This window comes from Eschrichtius robustus, chromosome 15, assembly GCF_028021215.1.
Source record: "Eschrichtius robustus isolate mEscRob2 chromosome 15, mEscRob2.pri, whole genome shotgun sequence".
In the NCBI taxonomy this organism is placed as follows: Eukaryota; Metazoa; Chordata; class Mammalia; order Artiodactyla; family Eschrichtiidae; genus Eschrichtius; species Eschrichtius robustus.
In genome coordinates, this window is record NC_090838.1 from 24,784,341 (window position 1) to 24,797,822 (window position 13,482).

General features: G+C 43.7%; 1 protein-coding gene across 1 annotated transcript in view; it reads right to left on the reverse strand.

The window, feature by feature from the left end:
- CAPN13 (calpain 13) overlaps window positions 1-11,267 on the reverse strand; it is a 53,083-nt gene extending 41,816 nt beyond the window's left edge. Inside the window, 4 exon segments of the mRNA XM_068564151.1 lie at window positions 1,316-1,431; window positions 2,446-2,524; window positions 11,071-11,111; window positions 11,114-11,267. Coding sequence (XP_068420252.1) covers window positions 1,316-1,431; window positions 2,446-2,524; window positions 11,071-11,111; window positions 11,114-11,267 — 390 coding nt within the window.
- Window positions 11,268-13,482: the final 2,215 nt, after the last annotated feature.

A 13,482-nucleotide genomic window follows, 5' to 3' on the forward strand; every position in this document is an offset into this window, starting at 1 on the left:
AACTCTAGAAGAAATAAGAGGCCCAAGCAGATCAACAGCTATTGAACACGTCAGAAGAGTTTAAGAAATCATATTTAAAAAGGAGATAGGTCCAGACGATTTAACTATTGCCTATTTTACTTTTAAAGAACAGATAATCAATGGTTAACAACCGTTATACAAATTATTTCAGATCAAAGTAAATCTCAATAGGTTCCTATTAAAAAGCAAGCATAACTCCATGGTAAAAACAACAAACAATGGGAAGCCAATTCTACATGTGATATAGATGTAAAAATTCTAATAAAAATTTTAGCAAATTTAATCTAACAGTGGATTTAAAAGAATGACAAACCAGGAAAGTACGTCACTAAAACCAAGAGACAGCAGGATTTTGCTCGTCACTCTTATTCAAAATTGCAAACTTCTAATTAATGCAACAAGGCAAAAAAGCAAAATAAGCTCTATAAATAGTAAAAGGAGAGACAAAATTATCTTTGTGGATAATATTAGATAACTAAAAAAAAAAATCCAGACACTACTAAAGAAAAAAATTAGAACTAATAAAAGAATTTGGTAAGGTGGCTAGATCCAACTTAATATAAAACAAGGAATAGCTTTCCTCTTTTTAGCAACATCTAGTTAGAAAAATCATTCATATTAGCTACAAACTTGTAAAATATCTGAGAATACATTTACCAAGAAGGGTATAGCATGAATATCAAAACATAACTATAACATTTTTACTGAAGGGCATAAAACTAGTTCCAAATAAATGGAAAGACATACTGTCTTTTTGGAAAGGAATAACTACAATAATAAAAGTTTGATTTTTCCAAATTAATACATAAATTTAATGCTGCTCTATTCTGTATCACAGTGGCTTTTCTTTTTAAATAGACACAATGATTTAAAAATTCTCATAGAAGAATAAATGTGCAAGAATCACCAAGATAAAATATTTTTGAGGCAAAGATAATGAATAATGAAGGAGAACCTATGCCACCAGATATTACAACTCATTCTAAAACTACTGTAATCAAAATAACAAGATATGGCACGGGAATAGACAGACAAAATCTCAATGACGTACAGGGTTCTTGATGAATGACTCTTTTCTTTTGCTGATTGTTACTGCCATTCTTTACATTTACGTGAAAACATTTTAACTCTCATCCTCCCTATGTGTCATCAGGTCACGAGCCAACACAGAGTAACTAACACATAAGTGTCTCTTCCACATCTCGGGCTGCCAGACCAACAGAACTTTCAAGACGGTCGCCTTCCTGTGCTCACAGAGAATCCCATTTAAGGGGCATCCCAGCAGCACACTTACCGGAAAACGGAAAATCCCCGCATATTGTTATGAAAAGCTTTGGTCCATTCGGATCTTCTGCAGGTGCTGTGGGTTCTGTGTCAAGGAGCCCAGTGCTGCCAGGAAGCAGCAATCTCCTGGGAGGGGACATAAGCCATGAGAGCTGACTGGACACAGCTGGAAGCCCCATCCCATGTACTGCACAGAGTCAGCATACCTCCTTCTGAATAATGTATTTTTTTCTGTCTGAGAGAGGAGAACTGGAAGAAAGATTCACTGGGTTCAGTTTCAAGCAAAATAGAGAAGGTGATGGTAGTGGTTATGGAGATAGTGGTAGTGGTGAAAGGGGTGATGGGGGTAGAGGTGGTGATGGGGTGGTGGTGGTGGTGATGGGGTGATGGGGGTAGAGGTGGTGATGGGGTGGAGTAGTGATGGGGTGGTGGTGATGGGAGTGATGGGGGTGGAGGTGGTGATGGGGTGGAGTAGTGATGGGGTGGTGGTGATGGGAGTGATGGGGGTGGAGGTGGTGATGGGGTGGAGTAGTGATGGGGTGGGGGTGGTGGTGGTGATGGGGTGATGGGGGTAGAGGTGGTGATGGGGTGGAGTAGTGATGGGGTGGTGGTGAAAGGGGTGATGGGGGTAGAGGTGGCGATGGGGTGGAGTAGTGATGGGGTGGTGATGGGGTGATGGGGGTAGAGGTGGTGATGGGGTGGAGTAGTGATGGGGTGGTGGTGGTGGTGATGGGAGTGATGGGGGTGGTGGTGGTGATGGGAGTAATGGTTTTACCGAAATAGCACATACAAAGTATCTAGCACAGCCTTGCAGAAGTTCAATTAATGTTTGCTTCCCTGATGCTTCTCTCTACTCAGTGCTCAGATTAAACTCTGTGTCTGTTTGCTCCTTTTCTTTGATAACTGCTCTCCCCGAAGGGCTCTGCACCCCCACTGCTGAGCCGACTTCCAGGCTGAGGGTCTGGGCGTGAATAGTCCGTCCACAGCAACACGGAGGGTGCCAGCCTTGCCTCCTCAGAAGATGGGGCAGCATTCTGTGGGTCTGGGTGGGCACTGCTCTTGACCCCCCCCCTACTCTGAGGCTGACTTTGGGCAGCCTGCCTCAATCCAGGGCTGGGAAGGAAGAGGTTGAGTTCTTACCTGCCTCCCCCTGTTGGATGTCGAAACTGCTCGCACCTTCCAGGATGAAGTGAGGCTCTGATTTACCCTTCAATAAATCCTTAGAAAAGAGGGAGAAAAGCCGTAAGGATCTTTCATTCCTCTATCTCCCAGTGTGCTACCCAAGACATCACTCTCCTTGTCTTTGAGGGGTAGAGGTTACTTCTTAAACAGGTGTTTAAAATCTGAGCTAGGAAAGCTGCCCTCATTCTTCAGGTTTTATTGCTAACAGCAAGGCAGATGTCAAAAGGGTGTATATGTAACTGACCCAATAGGCAATAAATGCATAAGCAATCTGTGCCAAGAGATAAGGACTCAGGATCCTTACATCAAATGATCAGCCATCCTGGTACCAACAGCACTGTTTCATTAAGAGTTTATAAACAACCAAAAAAGAATAGGATGCATTTATTAGAGGAAACTTTTATAAGCATAACGACGCTTTCCTTGTGAAATGTCATCTCTCAGAAGTCAGTGTAGACATTCTGAGCTCCAGGTTCAAGTCCAGCCATGTGCTGTACAGGATAGAGGATGTGCATTACTCAGGTCTTTGTCCACTCCCTGGCTAACACACACACTGATTCTGGAAGACCCCAAGCAGCCTCTAGGTTTTCCTGCTACCAGGAGGCCACACGATTATCCTCAGCATCTTCTCTGTGCATCTCTTCCTGGATTTCCATTGCGTGGATTTGTATAATTTGGTAACTGTTCCTGTATCATTTCTTTTCACATTGACAAATAAGTCCCCAGAGAGCAGGGCGGCAAAGTAGATTCATCTACTCAACAGCCATGAACGTGTGGAGTCCTGTATCTTGTGAGACCTGTCAGCCCTTCGTATACTGCCGGCCAGTTTCCTGGTGGAGCCGCCAAGGGGCAAACAAAGGTGTGCGTGTCTGCAAACAAGTCAGCCAGCCCACCTCACCAGGCCTCCTCCCACCATCTTCTCTGCACATAACCAGCCCTCTCTGATGGCCAGGGCAGGGCGCTCAGGCCCAGGCCCTTGCGATGGAGGCATCCAGCTGACCCTCTGCCCTACCCTTGGCTGCTCAGAACTCGGGGTCTCTCCCAACACCAGCAGGAAGGGCAGCTCTCCGCAGGGCCCTGGAGGGAGCGACTCTCCCAGTGTCAAAGCAACTTGGGGCACTTCAGTGGCTTTAGCTGTCCCCTCACCTTCTACTGGAAAAGGGAACTCAAGGTCTCAGTGGAGGCTAGCTGGAGAGCCTCCACTCAGGAATTAAAGAAGAGGGTGGGGCCATCAGGTTTTTGGATGGGGTAGAAAAGACAGTGTGGCTCAGCCTTCTTGACCCAAGACAGCTGCAGCTTCTTCGTCGTTTACCCCTGGTTTACCCCCATGATGGGCAGAGGAGGGGTACGTGTGCTCAGAGTGAGTGAACCGAGCCTGGTGTGGAATCCTGCCTGCATTGTTCCCTGGGTGACCTTGAGCAACTTTCTTTACTTTGCTGAACCTCAGTTTCTTCATGTGTAAAATGGGAGTCAAATGAGAAAGCCATTGGTGCCCTGGCTGCTGTTACCAAACCCTCGCCGAGGACTAGATGCTCCTTTCGCAGTGGTCTCCCGACAGAGCTGCAAAGCAGGAGTCTTTGCATTTTACAAACGAGGAAGGATGTGAAATACTTAGTGTAGCATCAGACGAGGGACCTGTTCAATAAATATTGATTCCCTGCTTCTGTAATATTTGCAAAATTAAAAAGACCACACTCACGGATAAACCCAGCATCTCAAAGGCATTCATTATTAAACGAGAGAGAATAAAAACGTGGATAACAGTCAACTTTTAGATATTAGAAAGACAAAAAGAGCCTCACAAACATAGGCGGAAGGAAATGACAAACAGAACAACTGGTGAATTACAAAATAGAAACACAGCAAGATCAGTAAAGCAAATATTGAAGACATTGTATTTGGGGAGAAGGTTTACTTGGACCCAACCTTTGGCTAATATGCTAGAGAAACCCAAATAAAATTAGAAATAGAAAGGAGGTTTTAGCAGTATAAAAACATGACGTAAAATTCTATACTAATCAGTTTAAGCATACTGATGATTTTCTGACCAGAATTAACATGGCCAAAATGATCCAACTTGGTAAATAACCTGAAAATCAATAACCTTGAAACAGTATTTTTAAATGATCAAAGAATATCTCCCTATTATCTCTGTCAAGGCTTCTAAGTACACAAAATTTTCTTGCTGAGTTCTCTCAAACTTTCAGGAAATAATTACTGTGTCGCTTACAGTTTCAGTGTTTAAAAAAAGAAAGAATCTTGCCACCGTTTATTTTAAGAAGTTAGCACAGCCTGGATGCCCAACCTGAGAGAGAGAAACACATACGCGCACACACATAAACACACACACATACACACACACATACACATACACACACACATACACACACACATACACACACATCACATCACAGACTGATTTCATTTACGGAAATATACTGAAATAAATACCCAGCAAATGAATCAACAATAAATTATACAACTAACCCACTATCATTAAGTAGGGTTTGCCATAGAAGTGCAGGATGCCAGGATGGTTTCGTATCAGGATATGTAATGGTATAAAATACCATTTACATGGGCCAAAGGAGAAACAGTTGCTATCTTTCCAATAAATGCCTTGAAGGCATTTGATAAATGCACAAATTTCTCTGATTTACCAAAATAACAAAATCGAAAATGAAAAAAACCAGAATTTTAGTTAATTAGGAATAGAAAGATACTTTAATTTATTAAAATTAAAGGATAATTATTTCAAATAAAAAATCAATTGTCAACATCAAATTTATGGGCAAACACTAGAATTGTGTGCATAGAAGTTGGGCACCAAACTAGCATTTTTTATCTCCTGTCCTGAGCTGCCTGTTCCTTCCTCACTCTGGGCTTTAGAGGGGTCCTGGGTGATCCAAAAAGAGCAAAGGTAGAAGGAGACAGAAATTATACCCAGAAGCATTTCAGTCTGCCGGGCCGACTTTCTGAGACCAGGCCCACAGAGAAAATAGATCAAGATGGTTGGAAGATAAAAATCCCCTGGATCTGGGCAGGTCCCCTGTCACTAGGTGGGCTGGGCACACCAGGGCAGTGAGAGAGTGTGGTAAGGCTGGTGATGGGCAGTCTCTACCCCGAGTGTGACTCAGAATCACGCAGGAGCTTCGCAGACATGGAGACTGCTGGAGGCCGCCCCCCCATGACCTGGATTTAGTAGGTCAGATGGAGGTAGAGTTAAGGATCCACACAGCTCCTCAGGTGATTCTGAGGCCCAGCCAGGGCAAGGAGCAGGTTCAGAGAGGTTGAGTGATTTACCCTAGGTCCCACAGGAATCAGGCTGTGCATCAGGCCCTCCGCTCCCATAATGCCTTCCCCATGGCCCACACTGGCAGGCAGGGTCTTCAGTGTTTTCTGACTCTGTGAGATGGATTGGCCCTTTGAGGTCTCTGCAACATCATTTGTACAGAAGGAAGCTGTGATAGTTCATTTTATGTGCCAATTTGACTGGCTCATGGGGTACCCAGATTTTTGGCTACACATTATTTCTAAGGAGTGTTAGCATTTGAATCAGTGGACTCAGTAAACAAGATTGCCCTCCCCAACATGGATGGACGTCATCCAATGTATTGCGGGCTTGAATAGAACAAAAGGTAGAGGAAGGGAGAATTCACCCCTTCTCTGCCTGACTGCTGAGCTGGGACATTGGTCTTCTCCTGTCCTGGGACTGGGAATTATATCATCAGCCCCCCTGGTCCTCAGGCCTTCCCACTTGGACTAAACTACACCATCAGCTTTCCTGGGTCTCCAGCTTGCAGACAGCAGATCTTGGGACGCCTCAGCCTCCATAATTATGTGTGCCAATTCCTCACGATAAATAAATCAATAGGATATATCTATATAGTTCCTGTTGGTTATGTCCTATAGGAGATCTCGACCTCTCCCCTCTCCTCCTCCCTCTTCCCCTCTGCATCCACACCCATAACCCATATCTGAAGTGGTACCGAACAAGGCACTCCCCCGCAGTTGTCTCTGGAGGTGTCCCTTCTAACATGGCTTCACTTCCTATGTTTTGGACAGTGATTCCTGTGTTCTTGTCAAAGGCTCCTCATGCCCTCCCCCAGATGGTGTGCTGCTTTTGGATGAGGAAACACCCGCTTTAGCGTGTTGGTCTTCAGACACAGGCCCTTTCAGCCGGTGGCCAGAATTCAGGCTGGGCCAGGTGGCAGCGTCACTCCCTTTTCTATTTTTGCTAGAGAACTTTGCTTTATTGGAATCAAAGTTCTTTGGCTCAGTGGCAATTGGTTGTTGGCATGCTCTCTTTCTGTCGCCTTCTGCTACCTGTTGCCTTCACAACCTACATTCAGAGCTCCACTTTGTTAACCCCTTCCTTTCCGGAATAACTCATGCTGAAACCAAGGTGAATCATTTATAGTAGATGATCCTTTCGGAAACTCTGCTCTGGCTACTTGGAAGATGAACATCGGTGTCTGGGTAGGCAACACTTCATTCTGGGATGGCCACAGGCCAAAATCCATAGTGGGGCTGGGTGCTAAGTCCTGAACATGTTTTGGGCCCCCAGCCCATTCTTCAGTTGAGAAATGAACATGTTTTTCACTAAAGAATGGGGACAAAGATGAAATTTCAATCCCTCAGTCTGACACAGTGGCAACTCTGCTGTGAAGATCTACGTCTACAATTCTGTGTCTTCCAATATGGTAGCCACAAGCCATATTGGCGACTTACATTTAAATAAAATAAAATAAAATTAAATTAAATTAAATCAAATCAAATCTTCAATACCTCAGTCACACTAGCCCATTTCAATTGCTCAATACCAACATGTGACTAGTGGCTACTGTATTGGCAGAAAGGACATTTCCATCATTGCAGAAAGTTCTATTGGACAGTGCTGATCTACTGAATGAGGATAATAATATTATCTACCTCATAGGTTGTTATGGTAATTAAATGAAATGTTGTATGTAAAGTGCTTAGATTAATACCTAGCATAGGTACATGCTTGATAAATGGAATTTGTTATTATTCATGAAATAAAATTTTTAGAAAAAAGTGACTCTAAGTGCCAAATTCAGTTCAGGGAAATATCATATAGAGCCTCCAGGTATAAGCGTAATTCTCAGCACTGTCTCTTGCTGAGGCTGCTGTTGCAGAAAGCATTGAAGAGGATGAGGAGTTGGATCCTTTCAGTGCCATTTGCTCCAGGCACAGTCACAGGCATTTCCAGAACCTGACTGCCTGCTGGCGTGGGGAGGGGAGGGTGTAGGGAGTGGGTTACCAATTCCTCAAACCCAGAAAAGCTGAAGGAAGCAATAGAAGGAGCTTCTACAGCAACAAAATGGATTAGGGTTAATTGTTAGGGAGAGGGAAGATAAGGAGGAGGAAGAGGTAGGCAAAAGGAGAGAGAGAGAGAACATGAACTATGGGATGCGAAGCAACTTTTCTTCTTCATGAGGCGTAGAAAGCTGAGCCTAGTTTCATGCCCCTGCCTCTTGCACTGTTGTTGAACCCACCTAGCCTAGATGAGTACGAGAGGTAGAATGATATCCATGATGGTTTAACAGTTGCCTAGAGTATGAAGCTTTCCCATTATCTAGAAAAGCCTAGAATGCAGAAATGGCCTAAGGAGCCTTGGTGTCACCTCAGCCATTATATAATTGAAGTTTAGGGGGTGCCAGTCAGGCCTCTGGTCAGGCACTGAGCAAGGTTTAGATTGGGAGGCAACCTTCTAATAGTGACAGGCAGCAGAATGTGTGAAGAAAAGCACTATGCACACTCCCTGCCAGGTTACCCTGGCCTCCCCAAATGGTTTCCTCTGACCCACATTTCTCCTTAAAAGTGTTTGCTGAAATTGGCTGAAGACTGAAGCTGAGAAGACTGGACAGTGAAAGCCCAAGAAATCCCAGGGGATGGCCCCTGTGGCTGCTACTCTATGCCATCCCTCCCAAATTAGTCATAGTAACAATAGCTAGTGTTTAGTAAGTGCTTACAATGTGCTAGACAATGTTCTAAGTATTGTCTTCATTTATTCCTTAAAATAATCTTGTTAGGTACTGGTATCATCTTTATCCTCATTCTTTTCACCCATAAAAATGGAAAGAAGGGCAGAAGATAGACAGGGATTGATTCTGTTACCCAGACAAAGTAGGAGATTCTATTGGTGCACAAGATATTATTAGCAGCAAACAGGAGCCTAAAATATATCACGAGCTTATGATGAAGCCTTACAGGAGGCGATACAGTTGTGGTGTTAGGAATATGTCTCAGAGCCAGACTCCAGGGTTCAAATCCCAGCTCTAACACTTTAGGCAGGTCACTTAATTCTCTGTTTCTGTTTCTCATCTGTAAAATGGGGCTAATAATAGTACCTCCTCATAGAGTTATTATGAGGATTCAGTGAGTCAAAGCACCTAAAGCCAGGCCTGCCTTGTGGTCAGCACTATCTAAGTGTTGGCCATTACGGGTAGGATTGCTCCACACTGGCTGGAGCTTCTCTTTCAAGGCTCTTTTCAGTCGCAGCTGTGAGCCGTGGCAGTTGAGGACGTCACCATGTTTAAGGGGTGACAACATCAGCTGTCTCCTCCACCACCTTACTTGGAAAACAGGTCAACTCAAGAATTCTCTATTATACATGTAGAGCTTGAAACCCATTTCAGGTGCCTGTGGACAGAGTCATTCATTCACTCACTTATTCATTCACCCAAATCCTAACAGAATCCTGTGGGGCACACAATCCTATGTGAGGAATAGTACAATATGTGGAGTCAGAAATTTTAGTTTAAATCCTGGCTCTTTCCCTCGCTAACTGTGTCACATTGTGCAAGTCACATCACCTGTCTGAACCTGTTCTCTCATAAAACTGGGAAAGAACGTGAGACAAAGTAAGAGAAGACACATGGAAAGCTCTGGAAAATACTATACAAGCGTAAGTGCTGCCAGTTGTGATAAGGGATACAAAGAGATATGACATATCCACATATACATTTTAAAAGAAATGTTGGAATGAAAAATGACGCCCTGGTAGAGCTTTTGGATGGGTAAGCTTTCGGATGAGAAGAAGAATGGGAGTAAAAAGTATCTGGCCCCTGGCTGCCTCTACTTTGGGTTCCTGGAATGATTCTGTGTGAGTCATTTCATTTCTGTTTGCCTCAGTTTCTCCTGGACCTCAAAAGACATCACAATTTGAGATGTTGCTGGAATTAGATAATAAAAAACTCTCAACTCTTTCTAAATAACAATGTTATAAATTCTTTAACACTATAAATATGGTCTCACATCTATTGCTCAGTACCTTGTGAGAAAAAAAAAAAAAATTCTAAAAGAACCTCATCTGAAAATAACAAAGGGAGAAAAATATAATCCTTCCAAGCTTTAAATAGAGTTCTCTGCTCAGCTCTCCGTAGGAGTGAAGTCCAGAAGTAGGGAGTCATTGTTGGGGACTTACTGCCTCTGGATGGTAAGATGGATTCTAGAAGCTTGAAGCACCCCCATCTTAACTAAGCAGCATCCTAAGCCCCACCTGATCCCCACTCACCCTCCCCTTCCCCAAAGCTACAAATTGGTCCTGAGTTAGGACAAGAGTTGTTACCTCCAGAGTTTCCGTCTTGTTCTATGTCATCAGAAAATACCTATTCTGCATAACCTAACCTGGCTTTATTGAGTGTGTTGCACAGAGTGCTTGGCATTTCATTCGCATTCAGTAATGCTTGCTGATATTATAATCATTAGCTTACTAGACATAATATTCTTTCCTCTTATTCTAGGTTCTGCTGGCTGCTTTTGGAAGCATGAACAGGAGGTTTGAGCAACAGGGCCCTCAAAGTGGCCCTTAGCCAGGTCCTTTGCATCAATGAAAATGATATTATGAGAATGTTTAGTGGGCTGAGAAATTTCCCTTGGAGCTTCATGCCCTGAAACTGAGATAGTTCTAGAAAAACCAACAGGGCTCACCTGGCTTCAAGGTGGAGTTAGTGGTCGTCTACTGGGGAGGGGGGAGTCGGGGGGTTTGAATATTGCCATGAAATACCTCCCTAATTTTATAGCTGATGTTTACAACTCTTTTATAGGTGATCAGCCTTTACAAGATTGAAAATACACATATACATGACAGAGGCAAGGCAATTGTTGAAATTCATCCTATTGTATAAGTGACTGACATGTTATCTTCCCTTTGAGTAAATTCTAATAAGGAAAGAAAAAAGATAAAGACCGTAATACCTGACAGAATAAAGAATGATGAAGACTGACAGAGGGGCTCATTTACGGAGATTGAAGAGACCCCACAGCTACTACTACAATCCTCCTACCCATGCATTCCCATTTTTAATGTGGGAATCCTAAGGCATGTAATCTAGTGACATGCTGTCTTAGAACTGGGATCCTGCTTCCTGGTACAGGGTCATTCCATCCCACTGTGGATACAACACTATAGCTGAGGGACCAGATGAACTTCAGTCTCCTTCCAGTTTAGTTTGGGCCAGCCCTGAAAACCAGGTCTGAGGCCCGTCATTTCAGGGGGAGGCGCCATGGGAGGCACCATGTCAGAGGGTCCAGGAGCTAGAGAGGAGGCTCGCTTACCTTTGGCTGCATCCAGCTTAGGCTGGAGAGGTTTTTCCCTTGAGCAGCTGTAGACCTATTGAATAAGTCTCAGCAGGGAATGTCTCGTCCTCAAACAGCAGGCCTCTGTTTAGGCAATAATCCCATAAGGAGTAAAAGTCCTGTTGCTTGAACTTGGTGATGCGGGTCTTGGCTAGAAGCTCCTGGTTGTGCGCCATGACTCTTCTTGGAAGAGGTATAAGGTCTTTCCCTTTCAGTGAGAAAAAAAGATATTTTTAGGGGCAAGCCGTCAAGTCCTTTGCATCATTAGATGTGAACCCTTGAAAGGCACTCAGATGTCCCCCACTTTTACATGTGAGGAGACTGAGACCCAGATCAGTGCTATCGCTGGTGACACAGCCAGTTGGTAGGTGAGCCCAGACTACAATCCAAGCATCCTTCCTTGTAGTTCAGTTTTCAGTCTGCGGTACTGAACAGCTTCTCAGGATGCTCTAACGTGCGTGAGAGACTATTCATACATTAATGAACATTTATTGAGTACTGACTTTATACCAGGCACTTTTCTGAATGCCGGTGATCCAAAGATAAATATGACATGATCTTTATCCCCCGGGGGCTCATTATCAAGTGGGAAAAATAGATTAGACATTTCAACAACTAGCTCTCATTCAACAGAAACGGTCTAATTAAAAATGTGTACAGAGTCCTGTGGATGGATATAAAGAGGAGGAGCTAGGAACTGCCAAGGAGAGTCTGGGGCAGTTCTCCCACAAGCACTGACATTGGAATTGGCCTTGAGGGAAGAAGAATCTGCCAGGTGGAGAACTGGCAGGTAGGTTAAGAAAAAAAAAAAAAAAGTCCCTCCAGGTGCCCTGAGTAGCAAGTACATGGAGGACCAGGAGCTGGATTGGAGAAGTCATGGTTGTTAGAGGGGGTGGGAGGGGCTGGAGAGTCAGTGGGGCGAGGGTTGGGAGTAGAGAGTTTTGGCAGACAAGGCCAGGCCAGGAAGGTAGGTTGGAAAGCTGGATTGTTTTCGTTTTATACCCTGCAAGCACTGCAGCACCACTGAAGAGGTGGATTATGATCCAATCTGTGTATGGGATTGTGGAGCAAGTTGGAGACCACACAGCGGGATGGGGAGGGTCTGAGACAGGGCAGAAGCTTGGAGGCTGCTGCATATTTGTCCACGGGAGAGACAGCGTTAGAGCAGTGGTAGTGAAGATGGTGGAGAGACAGATTCCAGGGTCACTTTTTAGGTAGAACCCGTAGGATTCGATGATGAATATAGGGGTGGGAGGTTGAGGATGTGGGGGAGGAAGAAGAAGAGGCAGTGCAGCGAACAATCAAATGAGCTTTGAAGTTTGCTCTCTGCTCTCACCACCTACCTACCAGTTCTGCAATAGTGCGTTAGTATTCAAGCCTGTGAACCTATCTCTCCACCTGTATGGATTAATGATACCAACCTCAGAGGGTTTATTGCTGTATTAAATGAGGTTGGACCTAACAGACTGAACAGAGTGACTGGCAAACAGTAGCCACTCAGTAAATGTTGGCGCCCTAATTTCTCTAAAGAGCAGTCAAGGTAGCGTGGGTTTTCTTGTCCAGGAAGCCACAGGGGTGTAACTGATGCCATTTACCAAAATGTGCATCACATCCTCCATCTGCAAGGCAAGCTGGCTTGGATCTGAATCCTAATCCACACTTACTAGCTGTGGGACTTGAAAAACCTCCTTAGCCCATAAAGTCGTGCTTTTCAGTCTTCTTTGACCAGGGTCTATAAAGGTGACACAAAAGACCGGAAGGTCCATATGTCCTATCCACACCCACTTCACAGCGAAAAAGGAATCAGGTAATGCGAAAGAACTGGAGAGGAACATGAAAGAACAACTCATAAAGAAAGAATATGAGCTTACAATCAGGATCTCGGATCACAGAAAAAATATGCAAACTTAAAAAATAACTTGCAATTTTCTTACGATTAACATATAACAGTAGTATGTAGAAAATTATTTAGATAGCACAAATTCACCGGCAAAATAGCACCAATAAGTATCATTGTACACGCATATTTGGAGGGAATGATGCATACAATTATCTAGCAAAAGAGATAAAAATAATTTTTATTTGAACTATTAGGTTGGACCATATGAAACTGCCATTTTTATAGGTCAAAAATGGTTGAATATAGTATCATGTGGTTTAACCTAAGGTAAAAATGATTGAATATGAGCAATTTCCTTTGGTTTAACCCAGTATGATATATACATTTCTTCAATCTAGTTCTTGGAAAATAACAGGTGAAAATATGTCAGTGTACCTCACCACTCCCTATAGGGTTAAGAGGAGAACCTACAACAAACTACATAAATAGTGATAAAGCTGAAATAACAGTAAGGTATCGTTCAAGAACAAGAAAATGTTAGTAGAAATTGG